General features: G+C 46.5%; 2 protein-coding genes across 7 annotated transcripts in view; one reads left to right on the forward strand and one right to left on the reverse strand.

Annotated features, from left to right (window-relative positions):
• Positions 1 to 12,203, reverse strand: part of Prp3 (pre-mRNA processing factor 3) — a 19,732-nt gene extending 7,529 nt beyond the window's left edge. Inside the window, exons 1-6 of the mRNA XM_075692633.1 lie at positions 11,851 to 12,203; positions 10,222 to 10,633; positions 9,427 to 9,520; positions 6,224 to 6,833; positions 2,525 to 2,624; positions 1,865 to 1,978 (exon numbers count right to left, since the gene is read on the reverse strand). Coding sequence (XP_075548748.1) covers positions 1,865 to 1,978; positions 2,525 to 2,624; positions 6,224 to 6,833; positions 9,427 to 9,520; positions 10,222 to 10,633; positions 11,851 to 11,995 — 1,475 coding nt within the window. The 5' untranslated portion in view covers positions 11,996 to 12,203. The remainder of the gene's footprint in view (positions 1 to 1,864; positions 1,979 to 2,524; positions 2,625 to 6,223; positions 6,834 to 9,426; positions 9,521 to 10,221; positions 10,634 to 11,850) is intronic.
• Positions 12,204 to 18,348: 6,145 nt separating this feature from the next.
• The window catches only part of LOC142582683 (tetratricopeptide repeat protein 21B-like), a 45,352-nt gene continuing 40,145 nt past the window's right edge, over positions 18,349 to 23,555 (forward strand). The window contains exons 1-2 of one of the 6 annotated variants that reach the window (XM_075692629.1): positions 18,349 to 18,890; positions 21,025 to 21,244. The gene's annotated coding sequence lies outside the window, so the exon portion shown is untranslated. Of the gene's footprint in view, positions 18,891 to 20,941; positions 21,245 to 23,555 lie in introns of those variants that run through there. The other 5 variants (XM_075692624.1, XM_075692625.1, XM_075692627.1 and 2 more) reach the window with 5 other exon arrangements.

Raw genomic sequence — 23,555 nt, forward strand, 5'->3', positions numbered from 1 at the left:
TGGGCGGAGGCGCAAACGTGAGCGGCCTGCAGGGTGCAGCCACTTGCTAGCACAGCACTCAACCAGACAAACACAGAGCTAATATAGCAATAACCAGGATTCATTGCGATTAGTCATAGCTTCACTGCACAGCGCTGCAATGGAATTCTCGCAATGCATGCTGCTCAGATAGCTCTTGCTGGGGATTTACGGCCAGGTGGCCAGCAGAGAGGTTGGAGAGGCTCCGAAAGAGACAACACGATGTGACATCACGACACAGAGCCAGTGAAGTGGAGCTTAGCTTCAATCACTCGGCAAACCAGTTGGGGAGGAAAAACATGGCTAGGGAGGAGAGTAACTTGTAATTGTCCGTAGCTCTCTTAAAATGAGATGCTTCACCTAAATTGTGGCACAAATGTTTGTTAGCTGTACCCTACACACGTACAAAATTTGTCCAAACCGTTTCAGGGACCCTATTAAGAAGTGGCGCTTGAAGTATCGGTTTGCTCCCGTGTACGGCTACGGCATGGTTATAAGGGAAGTGTCACCCTTAACACATAGCGCAACATAGCGCCACAAATAACCATCTTCCAAAGCATGCTAAACGCATTCTTAGATAGCAATCGGGGTTGGTTCAGAATTTTTCAGGTGCGTCCATACCAGGCATAGGTAAACTGCAGCACCTTCCGTGGTTGCTCAGTGGCTATGGTGTTGTGCTGCTGAGGATGAGGTCACGGGATCGCATCCCGGCCATGGCGGCCGCATTTCGATGGGGGCGAAATGCGAAAACGCCCGTGTACTTAGATTTAGGGGCACGTAAAGAACCCCAGGTGGTCGAAATTCCCGGAGCCCTCTACTACAGCGTGCCTCATAATCAGAAAGTGGTTTTGGCACGTAAAACCCCATAATTTAATTATTTGAATTTAAATTGCAGCACTCGCTTGCGCACAGCGCTTCAACAACAGACATCAGTGACAAGCTATTACAGTGACAATCATAGTCGTACCAAAGGAACTGTAAGTACAACAATGACAACAGCAGCATTTTTTTTTTCAATAGCACTACGGTATTACTTTTATAACTACAAATGATCAGTCTCTCTTTCTGTCTGCTACACTTCTAACTAAACACCTCAAGGAATGATGACGGTATGGGATAGCTATGGGGAGATAATATTTGGGCAGCGCACTCATCCACCCTGCTATAGCATCACAATAAAATGACACTGATGTGGCTGTCTTCATGAATCTGTACAGGCACTTCAGATCTAGATGCCACTGATAGGATGCATTTAGGAGAACGAGATTCTAAAGAGAACCATGTGTGATCCAGAAACATCCTGCTGACAAATCAATAAACAACCCTTTTATAAACAAAAGCTACAGATGGATTACGAATCCTTTACTCTTACAGGGGAGTGCAGCAAAAGCCATTAGTTCTATGCATCAGATGCAACACAAATATTCAATGCCAGTAAGCTACCTCTACAGCATGTACATCAGCATGTAATGAATATATGCTTATAATAAAGGTATTTTCGCGTCTGATGCAACTCTATCATAGTAACAAGGTGTATAATCCTCACATGCCTTTTATTTTTAGACAGTTTATAATGCAGTAGCATTAACTGAGTTGCAGATATATTGAGTTTCTGTATGCTGCTGCTGAAGAATACAATGTAGAAGGAAGTCTGGCCACCACTTATGGTAACAGGGATGGGTTAAAACTTGGGTGTCCTTAATGCAGAAACTTTGTACTGATGCACAGACAGCTCAAATCTAAAATAGGTTCTACTCTACCCAATTAAAAAAAAAAAAAAAACTCTAGCTTAGATGCCTTAGCATTTAAGCTGGAGTTAAACTTTTATTCGTGAAAGTCCACTGACCGGTAGACAGACACATGTACGCCCCGGGTAGTGTCCTCCTTGAGCTTGCGCAGTTTCTTCTCCCGTCGCTGTTCGGTGGTCAGTTTCCGTGATGCGTTCGCCTCTTCATGGGCCCTGCGCTCCGCCCAAACAAAGACTTCACCAAAGTCTAGATGGGATCTCACAAAATGCTTTTATGCAGAGCACGGTCACGATAGGCATACACAAAATGTCGACTTCCAACAATTTATTCCTTGAAACAGCCATGCTTTCACCTTGCAGCCATTGCATAAAACCAACCCAATCCTGCATGAATACATGGCATTGTAAGAGGGATATGGGTTTAGCACCCGAGTCTGGGGTATGAGCTCACAGCAACTATAACAATAAAAATATGTCACCAGTGTGCTGTTACCAACTGCTGCAATTCAACAAACAAAAAGTTCATTTTCTTGGCTAGTGCACACGCTCTGTGATGTTTACAGTTGTGCAATGAAACTATAGCATTAGTATTTCTGGGAATGGAACGTCAGGCTGTCCACACATGTTCTCTCCTTGCATAGTTCCTTCTTTTTATTTTACTGCACACCGCTTAAAAGCAAAGGTTGTTATGTACCAACAAGCCAAGCTGCAACCCAGGTAGGGCAGCCCCTCTGCTCCTAAAGGTGGGAGGCCACTTACTTTTGCCGCTTGGCCATCTGCTCACGCACGTGCGCCTCGACTTTCGTTGGGTCTTGCACCTGCTGGCTGCCCAGAACTCTCATGAGGTTGGACATGCGCACTGAAAATATGTGTGCATGCATTAATCAGGTAAACAGTTTTAACAATATAGCCATACAAGCATGATTCTCCGGTTGCCCAACTCAATTACTGTGAACAATTATTGCGAGCCTGCAACTCAAAGATAAGTTTAGAGAATGCCACGTGATCTTAAGAAGAACCCCCCGATTCACCCAAAAAAGAATGGGACCTGCTGTGCTAGTTAAGGAACTCAAATGGCTACTGAAACTACTCATTGAGCATTTAGAAAGCACTTCTTTGGCTAGTCATTGGTGACAAGTACATTTAGAGCACATGATGTCACTAACAACATGCACACATTGCCCCTTGGGCACCTGGCAAGTGTCAGTAGCAATACAGTATATGTACAGTCTTTGCAGGCTGCTCCAGGCTATTACGGTTCAACCTTGATATAACGAACATGGCTATAATGAATTATTAAATACACTGAAGTAAATTCGAAATTTGACTGGCAACACTTTATTTCAATGGGCTAATCTATGCCCATAGTGAAACCAAAAGCAGAAGATAAAATGCTTGTCAAAATGCAATATTGGATATAGTGAAGCGAATACATGTATTCACAGTCAACGACCACAGTTCAATTCACAGTTCAAAACATGCGTTTCAGGAGGCAGGCATTCTGGAGCGGAATTATTGGTCAACAATTTTTTGTTATTGGCGGCGAGGAGTTACGGAGTTGCCATCTATCGGAAGCGGCTCGCTGGCGTAGTATGAGGGATCACGTGGCGTGCTCCTCATAGGTTTTGCTGTCAGCGCTCGCTGAAAACAACACGCGCGAGCTCTTTCGGACATTTCTGTAAGTACTTTCGAAACGAGAGAAGTTTTTTACTGTCTAAATAATAATCTTGGGCAAACTGAAAGAGCACATTTACAGACGCTATCTCTTTACCGAATGCGTACAGTGAACGCCACTGCGCGCGGTCGCCGCGATGGAGTCTCCTGAACCGGCTTCTTGCGTGAAAGGTAGGTAAACGCTGAGAGCAAACTACGTGAAATATGTTCTTATAGTGTTTGTATAACTAAATGCAGCGTAATAGAATGAAGCCTCAATGCAGCGATCGCACAGATTCGCAGCGACCGACTGCGCGTCTGCATGCTTGTCCGCGCACTGTTTCGCTTTCGCCGCGTGCCCGTTTTCGCACTGTGCCATGAGCTTTAGGCCGCAGAATATGAGCGTTTGACAGTATACAAGCAACCATTGTTGCGTGGGCGCTATCAGAGCTGTTCAAAAAATCATTTCATTGTAGAGACTTCGACGCCTACGGTGACTGTGATGTACGTGCCGTCGCGACGATTCAATCTTTTTTTTATTCTAAATTCTTTTACCTTTCAATATTATTTCTAGAGTTGCGTCACACTGTATGCTTATCGGTGTTCTCAGCGTGCGATTTCCCGCTGCTCCTTTTTTGTAATCCAGTGCACTAATTCATAACACAAACATGACCATATGCCATGCTTTCTTTTTAATGTGCTTCTTACCGCTCCCTTTCCACTCCACTGAACTTGCCAGTATCTATAGCATCGACAAGTTCATAGACCAAACCGTCGCGACATTACTCGGACAACGGACTCGGGCGAGCGTCGACCTCAGTGCGCGTTTTCCGAACATCACAGACACGGCGCCGTAGTAGAAATCTTCCTCGAGTCTGTGCTTGCTGGATACTCGAGTTGTAGCCGATGACTGTTTGCCGGTTTTATGGTTCGCGAGCCAAGCTTCACGCGGCTTCTTGTCCTGCGCCTACGTGTGAAGAAGGCTGACATCGGCCTCCGTTACGTACGTCCGGCACTGCGGCACCGAGCAGTAGCCTACCATGTTGCGCGCCTTCAAAGGCAGCCACTACCTATTGTAGTGCTTTCAAGCGTTGTAAAGGAGACACTCGAAGCGGGGAAATCTCGCCACTAAATGAGGACCGCAGCGTACGAGGGAATTTAAACTCGTTTTCAGCTCGCTTCGGCGCTCCCGAAGCAGCCGACGCGGCCGCTATGTCCACGTGATCCCTCCTAGCACGTCACGTCGACGGTGGCGCCAGCTTTTCCAGTGGTGGAGCTCGAGGCCAATATGATCGATTTCACGTGACTAGGCACCAAACACGTCAGCATCTATGAGTAACATAGTTTCTAGCACAGTGCTTGCAGATGCTGATGCTTCCGGCACCGAGTCATGTAAAATCTCACAAAAGTGATCGTATCAGCGTCAGGAACTGACCAAGAATACGACTCCTGGGTAGAGTTGCTGATGAGGAAAATTAGCACAACAAGAAAGGCAACGCACACAGGAAGGAAGACAAAGACAAGCACTTGTCTTTGTCTTCCCTTCCTGTGTGTTGCATTGTTACGCTAATTTTCCTCATCAGGCAAGAGCAACAATTAACTCTTCCTGGGTACAGTGAACTAGGATATTGGACTGTGCACCAACCGCCACGCCTTATTGCTTGTGTCCGGCGATGTGATGCTCATAGCGGCATTGTCGTTGCTCGCTACTGAACCTATCTTGCAAACCGTAGCTGAAGCCACAGCTTGTTTGGAGCGTGCACTGGGCGTCTCAGCAGACGTCCACTACAGACCAGCCATGCTCCAACATGCGACACGCTTTACCGCGTTGCGCCTTAAATAGTCAGCGACTGCAATTGTTTTTCTTTTTTTAAAAATAAATTAACATTCGTAGGTGACGTAGCATTTACGTGTCGTGTCGTGGGGTGTCGTTCGCATGAAGCTGAGTGATCGGTGTGTGGGCATGAGTTTTGCTAGGCTCCCACATACCTGGCATACTGCTACACAGTTGTTATTGCTGGGGTCGGCACTAACAGCAGTGCACCAGCTTGCCAGTCATGTCGGACAGGATGCTTGGCACAGTGCCAGGAGGATGCTGTCGCCCGTCGACACTGACGAGTCAACTTCTAGTTACGTGAAAAGGTGCAAATGCAATTTTATCTCCGAAAGTAAATGACCGAGAACACCACCCTTGCTGGGTGGCCTGGAATGCCAACACCTGGCATCATGCTTGTGTTTCTCTCACCTAGATTCAAACTCGGATTTTCAAAATCAATGTGTGTCACCTTTATAAGGAATATTGGATATAAAGAACTGCTATTAATGGCAGCTATGACTTTGTTATAAGGAGGTTCATCTGTATGTCGTTCGGCTGTGTGCTGTGGTTCCCATGGCAATGCTGACATTGTATACCTTTGGTTGATATGTACAAGAGTTCTTTTCATTCTTCCAAGGCATTAGTAACTCTTTGCATACACAGCAACTCTTTTGAGCAGCCTGTAGCAATCAGCATGATCCTTTTTTCAACGGATGATGATAATGGCCGTGGTCGCAGGCAGCGTAGCCTGTATATTTTTGACAAGGATTCTGCAATAAAATGCAAACCCAGTGGAACTGCACTGCTTAAGAGCAAGATTTAATGCACTGACCAAACATCTAGTAGTACATAAGTCAAGCCTTTGGCAACACATGGTATGTACCTGGTGCTCGTACAGGTGCAAGGATACATCTACATACCTCAGGCCTAGCCCCGACATTCACGATATACGAGGCAAATGGACCAAGGACAAAAACAATGTGCCATACCTTTCGGCTCAGGTGGGGGCTCCAACCCCAGGCGGATTTTCTCCTGTTTCTCCTTCCAGGCCTCACGGCGGTTCTGCCGTCGCAGCTTTTTGCGCTCCTTCTGTGTCAGGAAGACAGGCAGTGGAGGTGGACCCCGGGGCGGCAGGGTGGGCGCCTTCATTTGAATTGGGTGTTCCACCAGGTTGGTGACGCCCTCGAGTAGGTTTTCAAGTGGCTCCCCACCCGATACCACAGAATCGATGACGCTGTCGTAGCTCTCGCCCTTGATGATGAATGTGTCCCACCACTCGACGTCAGGTACATCATCCTTGCCCTCCTTGGCCTGACGTGCAGCGGGCACCATGAGCGCAATCTTGGTGGCTGATGAAATGCCCGTCTTCTTTGCTGCCTGGGCAATTTCCTGCTGCAGGCGCTCCAGCTTCGCCCGGGTGCGCAATCGTTGGGCGAGCTGTTCATACTTTCCCTTCTCATGGAAACGGAAGGCCCTGCGGCCGCGCTGTACTGGTTTTGCCCCGACCCGTAGGTCAAAAAAGTTCTGCTCCGACACGTCCTCACTAACCTTCTCCTGGTGAATCTTGAACTGCTCCCGCTTCTGGGCTCGGATGTTTGCCTGCACCACAAGATATGCCCACCTCTCAGTGTCATTTCCAAGATGCCCAGTATGCAACACTTAGATTGCCTAGCTAGCCAAGCTTGCAGACTAGCTTAGAGGTGGGGGAAGCTTGGAGCCAGAGCACTTCACATTTATTAATACTGACATTTAAAATAAGGCCACCTCTGCATTCCCAACATGATGTAACTCCAAATAGAGCAGTTATGGCCAAGGGCCATAACTGCTCTTTGCAAGAATGAAAGTAACACACACAAGCCAGCCCATGAGCCACCTGTTCCAGCAATCATTCATTTATGGGTCCTCTTAAATTGTTATGAGCAAAGCAAGTTAACAAAAATATTGGGCTTTTGCCGCCTGCAGACATCATTTCACTGTGTTGCACCACACATTGTCATAGGAATGTGAGGAAGCCCAGTTATGGAATGTAAAAAGATAAGATAATAAAGGTCTAGCATTGGCTTTCCTCCATAACCTAGATGCCTGGTAGTCGAACACTAGACACCAAGTGTATCATACTAAAGTGTTGCATTCGACTGGTGATTACAGGGAAAAGAAAAGCACCAAATTTTTGCAAGTACAAGCAGTTTTGGCAGCCATCATAGGCTAACTTACAGTGGTGTTGCAGCACTTATTTATGTTTCTTCTTTTTTTTTTTGTCTTCAGACAAGTTAATAACGCTATGGTACAAGGTTACAAGCTTACAAGGCAATGTGCCACGTCCTCTCGGCATGCCAACTCTTTGCACATGCGGCAGATTACCATGAAGCAGGGTGCGCGGCTGCGTACGCGCTCAACCGCGCTTACGGCCATGCGCAGCCATGGCCGAGATGCGCGCCAAAAATCCAGATGCACGCCAACTTACCCCCCCTCCTCCCTTCCCCGGCTCCAACCCCTCGCGCGCACTTGATTGCGTTCTTGTGAGCTCGCTCCCCTCCCGCTCTTTGCTTCTGCTCGCGCAGGAAGTCGGCACTCGTGAACCTTCTTGTCTCACCCTCTCACACAGTGCGCAGGACAGGATGGAATCTTATCGCATTTGGACTTTATACAGCACATGATGCAGCTTAAGGCTCAACTTCGGCTGTCACTGGTCTTGTCGCAAGGCGCACGATTTGAGAGGTGCATTTGCAGGTAGCCGCATGTAATGCAATTATTTGACTATCTGCATCCGCAGAAGTTTCCATTTATTGTCTTGGCATTGCTCTGCGGCGGTAGTGAAATTTCGTTATATTGAAATGCATACAAACACGCTTATATATTGAGGTTCTAAATACACAGTGTTCTATGGACAAGAGGTTATGAAAAGTTAAATACTTTGTTAAATCAAGAATTTTGTTATATTGAAGTTCGTTATACCGAGGTTTCATTATATATTATGAAATGTGGACGACAGAATGGAAAGAATTGTAGGAGAGGCACACACCATGGCAAACCCACGTGCAGGGGAATGCATTAGCGCAATAGCTTTATCTTATAAAGAAATTCAATTCATGCAGGGAAAGCAGCAAAAACAAAATGCTCATCACTTATCTGATTGGTCTTGGGAATGCAAAAGGTACACACACATGCACTGTACTTTTGTCTTTGTCTGTCTTCGTGTGACCATTCTTTCAACCCATGTAAAGATATGTTTCAACAAATCATCTGGAATAAGCAGTTGCTTGTTCAGGCTCTGTGTGGTGTGTGTGGTCTATCCAGTTTTGTCCCTGTGTATAACAGCGTATTTTTCTAAATAAATAACTAAAATAAGGTAAAATTTAAAAAATATAACTAGTTGGTGGTAAGGCACATTTAGAATTGACAGCACTCTGCATTGTTTCCTCCACGTTGTCTCTTTGTTTCATTGAAAGTTAATAAAATGTAAGCCACGGCCTGACACAATTACAGACTGCAGCATAACCCACTTGCAATGTGAGGTGTGGTTGCCTCTTCCTCCTAGCAACAGCTACATGCGTGTTGTGGGCACTAATGTTGTGCAGTGCAAATCAGATTTTGCATTTTACCGAATCTAAAATTTATGTTGGGATAAGCAGAAGTGTACAGTGAGACCAGTGGCTCTATATTGTGACAATTCTTTTTCTTCAATTATCTCTCTCTCTCTCTCTCTCTGTGTGTGTGTGTGTGTGTGTGCGTGCGTGCGTGTGTGTGTGTGTGTGTGTGTGTGTGTGTGTGTGTGTGTGTGTGTGCGCGCGCGCGCGCGCACACGCAAGCATCTAAACTTCATGTTGGATAAGTAGGACTGTACAGTGAGACCTGTCCATTGTCAACTTTCTATTCAAAGACCATTCCCGTGTGTCAACTGGCTGCTTCAGGCTGACAGGCAGAGCCTGGTCAGATGCCTGACATTCTCAGGCAGACCTCAATAAATGAAAAGACTCCCTGAAATCATTACAAATTGCAGTGTCAGATTAGCGTATATTGTGCCAACTAGCAAAAGCTTCTTCGCATACTTCTTTGTTTTCCTCTTCTAGACACAGTTAGGCACGCGCTGCAGAAACAAAAGCTAGCCAACCCTGTTACATGGCCAAAATCTGTCCAATAATAAAAACATATTGTTGCAGCTACCAGCTGGGATGGGTGCATAATGCCTTGCCTTGAGCGTAGGTGTGTGGTGGGCCAGCTGAATTTCTCTTCCTGTTGAGTCCACCGTGCGGCCCTCGGCGTTGAGAATGAGGGGTGTTGGCCGGCTGCACAGACGTGAAACAAAGTTTTACAGCTCCACAAAGCCTGAATGAGCCAGATCACGCTCAAGGCAACATAGCAGCTTACAACAATTCAGCTGAAAGACCACATTTATGCATGGCTTCCTTACGCAATATTCAGCACAAGATGAGAGAGCCAACATTGCAATATCTGTTTGTAGCTACACAGGTTAAATACCAACTGCAACAAAATATCACTTTGGCTAAATTGATTATAAATGAGTAGCATATATTATGAATGGCGTTGCTGAATCTCGGCAAAGCTGTAGGGCAGGTAATTGCCTAATTTATTTATTAACAGCCTGCGACTAGCACCTAAGCAGACGACACATGTACCTCGTGGTGAGCAGGTATGACGGAAGTCCTTGTACATCTCCCCCAGGAGTTTCAATGTGCTGCAGGCATTGCTAATCTAGGTCATACAGAGAAACTGTGCTGGTTCTCATGCTGGACTGTGTCGTTTCAAGTGAAAAATAATGGTAACAATTTCTGGATGGTTCAGTATTAAAATCGTCCATTCTTTCTAGCTTTCTGTGACACATCCAACCATATTCCGAAACAAAAATATTGCACTGAGGCTGCTGTATATCTACAAATTAGGCTGTTCAAGTGGTCCAAAATCTTGTTGCAATTGGCCTTTAACTCATGATGGCAAGCCACTGCTCAGGAAAGTGACTAGCTCTCACGTGGCAGCGGTGGCTGGGGTTGCAGCAGGCTGCTGAAGGAAGCCGGGCCGACTGCCCAGCTTGGCCTGGATCTGGGCAGTGAGCTCGGCAATGCGGTTGCGGCTGTCCGCGACGGCAGCGGCCACAGGCACCACAGCGGGCGGCACGCTGCCGCCAAGGGCTTTCTTGCGCTCTTCAATCATGCGTTGTGCATTGGCCATCATCTCGCGGATCTGCAGGGTGGTCAGCTGGCCGGGACTCGGCTGACTTAGCATCGACGGCGCCATTTCGGAGAAGCGCGACTTGCGCTGGCCGTCCTCCTCCGCCTGTGACTGACGTTGTTGCTTCGTGCGGATCTGCTCTTGGGCACCGGTCAACAATTGCTCCGCCAGTGACGCCGCCTTGGCGTCATCCAGCAGCGACGACAGTTTTCCTGCGATCAGAGTCTGTTAGCCAGCACTGAGCTACACTTTACTGAACAGAATGAATTGCATGGTAACAAAGAAGACTACAGCGACCAGGATCACGGCCGAACAGCAGGGGGGCGCGAGTTCTCTCTCGCTAGAGCTCGCCCTCGCCCCTAATCTGGACATGGCAGAACGAACTATGGCGTTTGCTTTCCGCATGGCCATAAGCTGTTTCTCCACCTGCAGCTGATGTTCTCATAGGGGTCATTAAAACGTCAAGTGGTGTTTTGACCTTCAAACATACCTTTCGGCTACATTCCTGAAGAAACGCCGCAAACGCATAGCTTGGACACAAATCTCAATTAAGCAAAACGAGTACGGACAGCGTCTGTCAAAATTTTCGAAGGCCATTGCAAACGTGACAGAGCACAACAGTTGCAGAACAACAGAGCTCCGAAGTATCTTTGTTTTCGAAACCTCCAGAGGTGGTAAAAATTCTGACTGGTGTTGCAGAAGTCGCGGAATGCGGTAGTGCTGAACTTGGCGTCACAAGTTGGCGGCCGGACGTAATTATATCTATTCAATCGTGTTTTTACTAGCTGTAGCAGTGTATTATTATTTCGAATTATTGGCGGCGCCTCTAGGACACCAAAGCTGCAACGGGGACATCCATGCTAGAACCCGGACTGGTCCGTGAGTTGGGGCTCGCCGAGGCGTGCACGTGCCAGGGGTGCATAAGATCGGCTGTCCGCTGTCGCGGACAGCCAATTTTTTATGCGAACGCCCCGTGGCACACTTCGGAATCAGCGGCCCCAACCCACGGGCCGCCCTGCTTCCACCTTTGATTCGCCCGCTACCGCTTGGGTGCCCTGGAGATCCTGCGCCGCCTCCTTTATTATAATCTCAGGTGCTCTCCTGAGGCACCCATTTGCCGTTTACATGTGCCCTCCTCGGTACCTGTAAAAAAAATCCAATCTATCGTCGCAACGAAAAAAGCGGCCCGCGACTTATACAACACCAAGAACCTTGCCGACAGGGGCACAAGCAATCGGATGACACCTAGACAAAGTGATTTGCAAAAAAAAAAATCTTGTACTGTAATCTTATCACCGCCAGAAGAGCATCGATTTGCTTTAATTTACCTGGGAAAGCACTTCATTTGCTGATCATATGTATACATCTCTAACGAGCGGACGCAATTAACTGTCTTGTCCCACGAGTGATGTGCAGTATTCTGCCTTACTTGCTGTTTCGGCCTTGTCAAAGCCGCTTGAGAGGCAGCTCACAGCAGCTGTTACCAGCGTCGGTTCCTCGAAGCCGAGAAACTTGTGCACTGTCCGGTCGACCCATGGCCGCAGCTCTTCGGCTTCCTTACGAGTGAGGGCCATGTTTCGACTTGAGTCCGGACGCTGTCACGCACTCATATGCAATCCTAAAAACATAACGACGACGTTCGCAACATAGGAAAATATTAGGAAGACAGCCGTAAGAATCGAGGCGTATTCCAAACAACCGCACGAAAGAAAACGACAACAAAACGCAACCACAACGCAAACTTTCAAACAAGCGTGTTACAACTGTCTTCGTCTTGTCTTGACTCGACCGTATGCAACTTGGAAAAAGAAAAAAAAAAGCGGCTTGTTAAAACTACTATGGCGGCAATGACGTATTGTTGGCGTTTACAATTGAATAGAAAAGCCTGACCTTTGAGATTTATTGTTATTACTCTGAAGAACCATCGCCGGGGCGTGCGATGTGGTGTGATGCTTCGTTGTGCAATTTGGACCTTGCACTCTTAGAAAAAATTACACCCTTTAGGGCTTATCTTGTCCCACAACGATAATCGTCATCTGTCTTGCCCGCGTTTTAACGCTGCACTCTAAAAAAAGTTTGCACCCTTTGGGGTGTATCTCTGCCACACAACGATAATCGTCATCTGCCTTGCTTGCGTTTCCTTTCTTGAAAACGCCGTGCCCGTTACTTTCCTGTCGGGAATGCTATCTCATGCTGATAACGCGCATGCCGTTCGTTACTGGAAAGCACCGGGTTCGCCCCGTTAAAGAAAGGAAATGTGGGCAAGACAGATGATGTTTATCGTTGTGTGGTAATGATACGACTCAAAGGGTGTAAACGTTTCTTAGAGTGTGCGAGCCCGGTACTTCCCAGTCACGAACGGCATGCGCGTTATCAGTGTGACGCAGCATTCTCGACAGGAAAGTAGCGAGCGCCGAGTTTTCAGGAAAGGAAACGCAAGCAAGGCAGATGACGATTATCGTTGTGGGACAAATTTACACCCCAAAGGGTGCAACCGTTTTAAGAGTGTAGCAAGTGCCGAGTTTTCATGAAAGGAAATACAAGCAAGGGAGATGACGATATTGTTGTGGGACAAATATACACCCAAAGGGTGCAACCGTTTTAAGAGTGTACACTGTTAGGCAAGGTTACAACCTTTGGGGTGTATCTCGGCTACACAATAATAATCGTCTCTTAGGCAAAGTTACACCCTTTGAGGTGCATCTCTGCCACACAACGATAATCATCATCTGCCTTGCTTACGTTTCCTTTCTTGAAAACGCCGGGCCCGCTACTTTCATGTCGGGAATGCTATGTCATGCTGATAACGCGCATGCCGTTCGTTACAGAAAAGTACCGGGCTCGCCGCGTTAAAGAAAGGAAAGGCGCACAAAACAGTGTGTTGTGGCAAAAGAGTGTACTTTTGCCTGCACTCTAAAAACAGTTTGCGCCCTTTGGGGTGTATATCTGTCCCACAACAATAATCGTCATCTGCCTTGCTTGCGTTTCCTTTCTTGAAAACACGGCGCTGGCTACTTTCCTGTGGAGAATGCTGCGTCACACGGATAACGCGCATGCCGTTCGTGACTGGGAAGTACCGGGCTCGCAGCGTTAAAGAAAGGAAACGCGGGCAAGACAGATGACGATTATTGTTGTGGGACAAATATACACCCCAATGGGTGCAACTGTTTTTAGAGTGTAAGAGTGAATTGTGGAACAAATATACACCCCAAAGGGTGCAACTGCTTTAAGAGTGTATACACTCTTAGACAAAGTTACACCCTTTGGAGTGCCCCTTCTGCCACACAACCATGATCGTCATCTGCCTTGATGCGTTTCCTTTCATTCTAAAAACAGTTGCACCCTTTGGGGTGTGTATTTGTCCCACAGCAATAATCGTCATCTGTCTTGCCCGCGTTTCCTTTCTTTAACGCTGAGAGCCCGGTACTTCCCGGTCACGAACGGCATGCGCGTTATCAGTGACGCAGCATTCTCGACAGGAAAGTAGCGAGCGCCGAGTTTTCAAGAAAGGAAACGCAAGCAAGGCAGATGAAGATTATTGTTGTGGGACAAATATACACCCCAAAGGGTGCAAACTGTTTTTACACCCTTAAGACGGTTGCAACCTTTGGGGTGTATATTTGTCCCACAACGATAATCGTCATCTGCCTTGCTTGCGTTTCCTTTCCTGAAAACTCGGCGCTCGCTACTTTCCTGTCGAGAATGCTGCGTCACACTGATAACGCGACGCCGTTCGTGACTGGGAGGTACCGGGCTCGCCGCGTTAGAGAAAGGAAACGCGGGCAAGACGGATGACGATTATCGTTGTGGGACAAGATAAACCCCAAAGGGTGTACATTTTTCTAAGAGTGAAAGGAAACGCGGGCAAGACAGATGACGATTATTGTTGTGGGACAAGATACGCCCCAAAGGGTGTAAATTTTTCTAAGAGTGTAGAGTGTTCTTTAACGCTGCGAGCCCGGTACTTTCCAGTAACGAACGACATGCGCGTTATCAGCATGATAGCATTCCCGACAGGAAAGTAGCGGGCGCGGCGTTTTCAAGAAAGGAAACGCATCAAGGCAGATGACGATTATCGTTGTGTGGCAGAAGGAGCACTCCAAAGGGTGTAAACTTTTCTTAGAGTGTACGGCGTGAATTTGGACCACATTTGGATATTACATTCTAAAAATGTTTACACCCTTTGGGGCTTACCTTGTCCGTCGTGGTTGCTCAGTGGCTATGGTGTTGGGTTGCTGAGCAGAGGTCGCGGGATGGAATCCCGGCCACGGCGGCCGTATTTCTATGGGGGCGAAGTACGAAAACTCCCGTGTACTTAGATTTAGGTGCACGTTAAAGAACCCCAGGTGGTCCAAATTTCCGGAGTCCTCCACTACGGCGTGCCTCACAATCAGAAAGTGGTTTTGGCACGTAAAACCCCATAATTTAAATTTTTTGTACGCAAACGATAATCGTCATCTGCCTTGCTTGCGTTTGCTCTCTTGAGAACTTGGCGCTCGCTACTTTCCTGTCGAGAATGCTGTGTCAAGCTGATAACGCGCAAGTCGTTCGTGACTATATATGAAGTACTGGGCTCGCAGCGTTAAAGAAAGGAAATGCGGGCATGACAGATGACGATGGTCTTTTGGGGACAAAATAGAACCCAAAGGGTGCAAACTGCTTTTAGAGTGTAACCCTACACTCGCAAAACAGTTGCACCCTTTGGGGTGTATATTTGAGACAACAATAATCGTCATCTGTCTTGTCCGCGTTTCATTTCTTTAACCGGTACTTTCCAGTAACGAACGGCATGCGCGTTATCAGCATGACGTAGCATTCCCGACAGGAAAGTAACGACCGCAGCGTTTTCAAGAAAGGAACTTCGGGCAAGACAGATGACGATTATCGTTGTGTGGCAAACATACACTCCAAAGAGTGTAAACTTTTCTTAGAGTGTATGACATTTCGACACCACCTATTTCAGACTCAAGTTTTGAAGAAATGCTAAAACATGGCCTTGGAGATTCGCTTCCTTTGCTCCGAGTGAAGACATACTAAAGCATGGCCTTAGAGATTCGCTTCCATTGCTCCAGGAGAGGTGTCGTTGAAGTGAACAAATAAATGTAGCACTTTTGTCATAAAGTTAATCATAGTAACTGTGTGAATGTTAACGTTTTTGCTACAGTTTAATTTTTTGTTTGTCTAAACAAACCCGAACAGAACTTTACTAGACAGTATAATGATGATGACGATGGTTTTCGTTTTTTTTTTTTAAGCAGGGCGCTGACAAATAACCTGCTTGAGCATTTCAGTCTAGCATTTTGCCTATCTCTCCTTCATTTTTCCCCCTTCATTAAAACCTGTACGCATTAGTTTGTACGATCGAGACACGCCTAGCAACATTATGCTAGCGAGTGTTCAGCCTATGGTGTCCTGTGGTTGAGCCACAGAAGCTGCGGATGCGTCCCAACGACACGCGGCCGTAAAGTTTCCCTTCCCTAAGTTTACATAGGTGTTCTGTGATGCGACTACGACGCCGATAATCGTACGCGCACCTACCCGCCTAGTACACTCTAGCGCTTAGCTATACACGTCACGCGTGTGCGATGCCTCGCGCGCATAAATTTTGAGCGTGCGCAACGGAAGCCTGTGCGCCGTCGTCATGTGACCGACGTATAAACATCCGGCGCGGGTTTCGAAACAGGTGGTGGTTGTTTCGGAATCGTGGTGACACGCCGGTGGTCGCCGATGGCTCTGTGTCGCGCAAAGATGATGGACTCTCTCAATAATGAACCGCGGGTCGCCTACGTTGGGGCTCGGCTTTCACTTTGGCCGGCGAAGCACAAGCACCATAAAGAATAAGCACGTGTCCAGTGTCACGAGCTAACGTAGAAGACAAAGTATACAGCACCAAGCGATAAAATAATGGAAAGATACAGCATTTCAAAGATCCTTCACTGCACCTCACGCTTCCCGGCAAGTGCACCTTGTGTAACCGTAATGCTTACCGGGAAGCGCTGGCGGCGAACCCTACGCACGAAGGCGAGCTATCTGGTTTCTAGAAACGCGGCCTCTTGAGTGGGCCGATCCCGGAGGTAGCGCACAGCCGCGCCGAAATATTACATAATTTTTCGGTTTCTGTTATTGTTTCGCGCGTGTAATATTTCTGTCTGAGAAGATTTAACATAAAAGGCATGCACTGTCGGTGTCTTGTTTTGTGACATTTGTTTGTGGGCTATCATTCTCAAAATTCTGGGGATTAAGTTTGTGAAGAATGTAAGACAAGGTATGAGCAAATTTAGTGATAAAATGGTATACCAATATAACCCGCATATACACTCTTAAGCAAAATTACGCCCTTTTGCCACACAATAATACACTCTAAAGAAAGTTTCAACCCTTTGGGGTGTATATCTGCAGCACAACAATAATCTTCATCTGCCTTGATGCGTTTCCTTTCTTGAAAACGCCGCGCCTTCTACTTTCCTGTCGGGAATGCTATGTCATGCTGATAACGCGCATGCCGTTCGTTTCTGGAAAGTACCGGGCTCATAGGGTTAAAAAAAGGAAACGCATCAAGGCGGATGACGATTATCGTTGCGTGGCAGATATACACCCCAAAGAGTGCAAACTTTTTTTATAGTGAAGAGTGTATACCGCCTATGTTGTATAGCAAGGCATGGTATATACATAATAAATATATAAATATATATTTATAATTATATATATTATATAATTATAATTTTTATATTATAGTTATAAATATACATACACTTATACATAATTATATATATTTATATAATATAAATATAATAAATATATATAATATATAATATATATAATATATAATAAAAATATACCTATAATAAATATATACGGGAATTTTCGCTCACGGGGACGCCGGTGCCGGACGCCGACACGGATTTTCTGCGACACTCGGCCCTTGGCGCTCTCGTATTAATACGGAAAGTAGTAGTAGGAAATTTTAATGGAGAGAAAGGAAGAGAGGTCGGCCTCAAAAAGAAGACTGCGCGCACTTCCGGAGGAAAGGAGAAGGAAGAGGGGGAAGGCTGACGTGGCTTTCGCTGACTTAGATTGGTTATTGCGCTTACTGTGATACTGTCTCTTGGGGTGTCGGCACTAGAGTGCAATAGGAACGCATGTGATGCCATATTTAATTTTGTAATTGAAACAAGGAGATTGTCGTGTTAAATTTATCGTTTTATTTTCCTCAATATGAAAACAAAAAAATTATAATTTCAGGTTGTAAAATAATATAGCCTGAAAATTGATATTAACGTATTCATTTAATATCTCATTTTTAAATTACTAAACTTTATTTAAGGAAAACACGGGGAAGGCCAGAGATGGAAATTCAAGACGATGAGCAAAACGGGAACAAGGTAAAAGTGGGTTGCGCCATGTCACTAAGGAACAAGAACAAGTGGACTTGTCTTTTCCAAGGCGACATGTGCTTTCCTCGGCACAGCATGTGCAGGTAGAGTTCTTCTAAAGGGGAGAGGGCGTAAGGCTGGTGAGAATTCTATATGTAATAATAATAATAATAATAATAATAATGGAAAATTGTATTTACGTATTCTTTTCTTTTTACCTACTGCCGCCAGATTCATGGCCGATCCCTTGTAGTGACCTTAGCTACATTCACAGGCCCCAAACCAAACCAAACCTGCAAGGAGCGAGGAGTGGAGTGGGAGAACAACGCTAGAAGAGAAGGATCATCATCATCATAAAAAATATTTTTATCATGATGAGGCACGGAGGAAGGAAACTAAGGAGAGACCCTACCCCCTCCGCGCGCTAGGAGAAAAGTGTGGCGGAAATGACGTAGTAGGTTATCATTTTTTTGCTGGTTTTTTATTTTTTTGCTGTATGGCCACGCCTTTCGGGCCACAATGGCGGCGTTGTTATGGTTTTGAGCGCTCACACGTGTTGCTCTGGTAGGTTTCGTGCCGTGGCAAAGGCGCTGTGTGGGCTTGTTTGCGTTAGTCACCGTGTCTTGTTGCGCTGTGTTACCTGCACCGTGCTCTGCCGGATGTTGCGCGAGCGCGCGCAACCACGCGCAGCGCGGCGTGGTTTCGCGAAAGATGTAAACAAGAGAGGAGGGTGGCCCAAAAAGCGGAGCATCGCTGTGAGCAACGCCAACTTCCGGCTTCACGTTTGCTTCACAAAGAGCGACGTCAGGGCCTCTCCTTAGTTTCCTTCCTCCGTGTGATGAGGCGTCGGCATCGAAGATCTGAGCAGGAGGTGGACACCAGTCTGGCTTGATCCTCCACGGCACGCGGCTGTGCTCCGCGGTCTCCGGCAAAGGCTCGGGCCGAGGACAACGGCCTCGTCCTAAGCTACGGGGACAACCTCACCCTCGCCGACGGCAACGCTCAACAAGCCCGTTCCACGCTAGGGAGACAACCTCTCAGTAGAGACGCCAACAGTCCACCGGGCCACACGAAAGGACTACGCCGAAGCAGATATGTAAGTGCCACGTCGTACTTGATTTATGAGGACATTTTGGATGGTTTACGAACTCGTGAGAGATATTAGCGGGAAAGTGTAGAGACCACAGGCGGAAAGTTTTTATTCTTCCGGTATTTGGCGCCAGAAACTTGCTTCAGACCAAAGACAAATTAGAGTGACGGTTTTAGTTTTCATGCAAGTGTATATGTGCTACAAAAACAGGTTCATGGCATAAAATAAAAGCGAAGTAAACAGACAGGAAGCGACCCACGTGTTGAGAAAAGGAAAAACCGATGCGTTCAAGAAAGTAAATAACCACTTCTAAATGAGCCGAATTGGCAATCGGGACTTCTGCACAAAATACAAAAAAGAGAAAAACGTCAGATTTCAGTGTGTCCTTATTATCTATGAATTCGTAAGCGCCGTTGAACACCATGCAGCTGCTGCCAAGAGGACGTATTCGAATAGGTCTCCTTTTGCAGCGCTGGCAGTACTTTTTCCGTTTTATCACATCTTCAGTGGCTTTCTTGACGACCGACGCTCGAATTCTACGGCAGACATCTGTTATCCTTCTCTTGAGACAATCTGACGTCCATCTCGATCATGTAAGCACGATCTTTCACATAACCCCAAAGAAAGAAATCGAGTGGAGAGAGGTCAGGTGACCTAGCCGGCCAATTTACAGGCCCGTGCCTTCCGATCTATTGCGCATGAAAAGTCGCATCTAGCCAGTTTCGTGCTCGGCTGCTGCTGTATACGGGTGCTCCACCTTGCTGATACCACGGGAGTGGAAGACGTAACCGCGGGGCTTCGTCGAGAAACTCATCCACCACTCATTCAAGGATTTCTTTCACGTAACGCTGTCCAGTCAGTGTGTGATCGAAGATGGGACTGATTATAACACCGGCGTAAATTCCTCACCCCACATAGAACGACTGGTACTGGTGCCGATTGCGCTTTACCCAGTGTGCACTGTAGTCACTCCGATAGTGTGCATTATGCAAGTTTACCTGGGCGTTTCTCTGAAAATTGGCTTCATCTGTGCACATGATGTTGCTCAAAAAGTCCGGTGACTCACCGGCTTTTGTGAGGACCCAATCCGAGAAATCTAGACGATTCTACAGGTCCCTATCTTCCAAGCATTGCTGCTGGTTAAGGTGGCACGGGTGAGAAGCCGTCGTTTAGAATCCTCCACACTGATGACTTGGAAATTGGTACCTGGGCGGCCGCGTCCCGCACGCTAGCATGAGGGTTTGAGGCCATAACTACTAGAACATCCGTGCGTAGGCTAGGACTCAAAGATGGAGTCCTACGCCGCTGTTTCTTGAAGCTGCCGGTTCGTCCTAAGTTTTCATAATTTTTGATGATAGTCGACGCGTTTGGTCTATCGCCACACTTCCCATGACTGATATATATATAGTTGCGGCCTTCCTCTTGTTGTCGCTTGCAGCTCCCAAGGCAAGGATCATTTTTACCTGCTGCTCATTTGAGAAAGACATGGCGACTGGGACGAAACGAAACAAACCTTTAGACATTAGCACTTGTCAGTTTGTTGTCAATTCGCTTTTATGGTGGTAGGCTTTGTGGCAAAAAAAAAAAAAAAAAAAACAGAAAGGACCATCCGTCCACTTCATCAACGCTCAGACAACAGCTATCATAGCTTGTTTCCAACTAACACCAAACGCGACATTAGACCGGGGCACGGCAGTAAAGGCACTAGCTCGATTACTATGTTTTTCTTTATTTCCTTTATTTCGTTCTGGCTAACTTGTAGGGAGCCAGTGCGAGGGCGCTGCTTTATGATGTGGGTTACAGTTACATATACAGTTACATATACATGGGTTACAGTTACATATACAGTTACATATACATATACATATACAGAAGCAGACTCGTAGAAGACTGGCTCGCAGAAGCGGCAGCGGTGCTCGGCGTTCGATCTCCGCCCCGGTGTGCCCAAGTTGGAACTTACTTGGGGGTTTGGCTGAGTTTTGGGTGGATTTCACCTTGTTATCTTACTTATCTTATTTTTGTAGGACTCATCCGTGATTGAAACACCGCTGATGTCTAAAAACTCTCCTGGGCAAGGGCCTAGCCCTTGGTCAGCCTCCCTTTCCCCTGATGATTTGCCTTTGCAATCTTTCTTCCGCAGCGGTGTTAGCAGCATCCCTGTCGCGCTGGTGCCCTCGAACGGTGGATTCATCCGGCTGAACAACCCACAAGCTGTTCAGGCCGAGCTCCAGGCCATGACGCGTCATTTCCAGCTGATAAGCGATGTCCGACAATTTGGAAGAGGTGGGATAGTCTGTAGGTCATCAGATTCGACCTGTGTCGCAGACCTCCTAAAGTGTAAGACTTTCGCATCTGTCCCGGTGAGTGCGTTTATTCCTCCACATCTAGCATGCACTAAAGGCATTGTCCGGGGCGTAGACTCTCGATTGAGCCCAACTGAGACTCTGGAGAAACTGTCTGATGCTGGCGTCATAGCTGTATACCGGTGTAACCGACTGGTAAATGGAGAAAAAGTGGCCACAGAATCAGTTATCGCTACGTTTGCTGGCCTGTCCTGCCCTTCAGAACTGAAAGTGTGGCCGCTTATTTTTAGAGTGGAACCTCTCGCTTCCCGTCCACTTCAGTGTCGGAACTGTTGGCGTTTTGGCCATAGTGCAGGAGGCTGCAAATCAAATGGACGCTGTCGCGCCTGTGGGGCCGATCATTCTCCCAATGAGTGCACAGCTGAAGCCGAAACTTGCTGCTTATGTGGAGGAAACCGTGCGGCTGACTATGCAAACTGCTCGGCTAGAGCTAACGAAATACAGGTACTCGAGGTAATTGACAGGCGACGATGTTCGCGGCGAGAAGCTATTGCAGTCGTCAAGGAAAGAGCCTTTGGATACGCTGGCGTCACTGCGAGGCAATCTATTTTACAGGAAGACAACTTATCGAAGCTCATTGAATCAGCCGTAGAAAAAGCAATGACAAAGGCTATGCAGCATATTGTCACAAGTGTTACCGACTGTCTTTCCCAAGTGTTTAATTACTGCGCAGATGACACAGCTATTGCAAACAGCTGCAACTCCAATCACAAAATCAATTGCTTGTGCTGCAGAACAGGTAGCCAGTTCAGTCCTGGTGCCGAGTACCACATCGGATCCAACATTTCTTGGATCCGATCCTTGTTCTTCGCGTCAGTCAGACTCGCAGGTCCGCATGGAAACAGGTCATGATACCAGGCCGCAAAAACGAACTGGGTCTCCAGTAACTGCTTCTTGTCCATATACCAAAAACAAAAAGGGTAATCCAATTTCTCATTCTGGCATCCAAAAAAGTTCATTGCGACGGTAGTCGCTGAAGTAACTATATCAGTTAGATCATCACCATAGCTTCTTTAAAAGTGCTACAGTGGAACTGTCGTTCCCTGTTTTCTGCTTCAACGGACTTATATTGCTTAACAGCTCATCTTAATCCTGACGTCATAATCTTACAAGAAACCTGGCTTACTCCTGAGAAAAATTTTCATTTTAAAGATTTTCGATCTTTTCGATTAGATCGCCTTACACAAGGAGGTGGCTTAATGATTTTGTTGTCATCTAAATTCTGCCATAAGGCGAAAATAGCTTTCAAGTTAATGTCTTCGGAATGTGAAATTTTGGCAGTGCACCTTAGTATCCCAGGCTACCGTACATTCTCAATTATAAATGCTTATTTCCCTACGGGCGTACACAGTACATATCAATTGGATAGTGCGCTTGCCAGCTGCAAAAATGAAGTCATTCTTACTGGTGACTTCAACTCGCATCACGTGTCTTGGGGTTACAAAACAGATTCAGGTGGGACACGTCTGTGGAACTGGACCATAGATAAAAACCTTTCATGCCTTAATAGCAGTGGACCTACATTTGTCCGCGGACAATCTCGCTCAGTGTTAGATTTGACGTTTTCTAGCACAAGTGTCACTGTGACATCTTGGACAACGATTGATTTCTGTACAAACAGTGATCATCTCCCGGTATACTTTGAAATTGCATGCCCTTTGACATCAGTTGAACGACAAGGCAGAATATTTGTTAATTGCAAAAAATTTAAAGACTGCTTGCGGTCCACCATTGCATCACTAAATAATAATAATGACGAAGAAATTGGCTTGAATGTTTGCTCAGCATTACAGACGTCCCGACAAAAGTCCGAATTTGTAATTCAGACAGCTAAGCGTTCCTCATCTAGTCCCTGGTGGAACAGCGAATGCACACGAGTTTATAGAAGAAGGAAAGCTGCTTGGAAAAAACTTCTACATAATCAGAGCCCACAAAATTGGAAAGATTATCAATTTATTTCGGCAACCTTCAAACGTACTATTAAACATGCAAAAGATGAGTACGATAAAAACCATTTTAATTATCTATCTAATTCCAAAAACAAACGTGCTTTATTTAATTACCTTCGTTTTAGAAACAAACTCCCAATGAGCATTAATGTAGACTCAGTCGTATATACCTCACAGGAAATGCAGGAGTCCTTAGAACTACTAGCTAAAGGACTGGAGAGTCGATTCGCAACGCGTCTTCAACCTTCTGCTTTTTCTCCTGCATTCTCAGGCTACAAGGAGATATCCTATTCGGAAGTAGCAAAGGTTATGTTACAGTTGCCAACTACAGCGCCTGGCCCGGACGGCATAACAAATGC

Source organism: Dermacentor variabilis, chromosome 5 (genome assembly GCF_050947875.1).
Source record: "Dermacentor variabilis isolate Ectoservices chromosome 5, ASM5094787v1, whole genome shotgun sequence".
NCBI lineage: Eukaryota > Metazoa > Arthropoda > Arachnida > Ixodida > Ixodidae > Dermacentor > Dermacentor variabilis.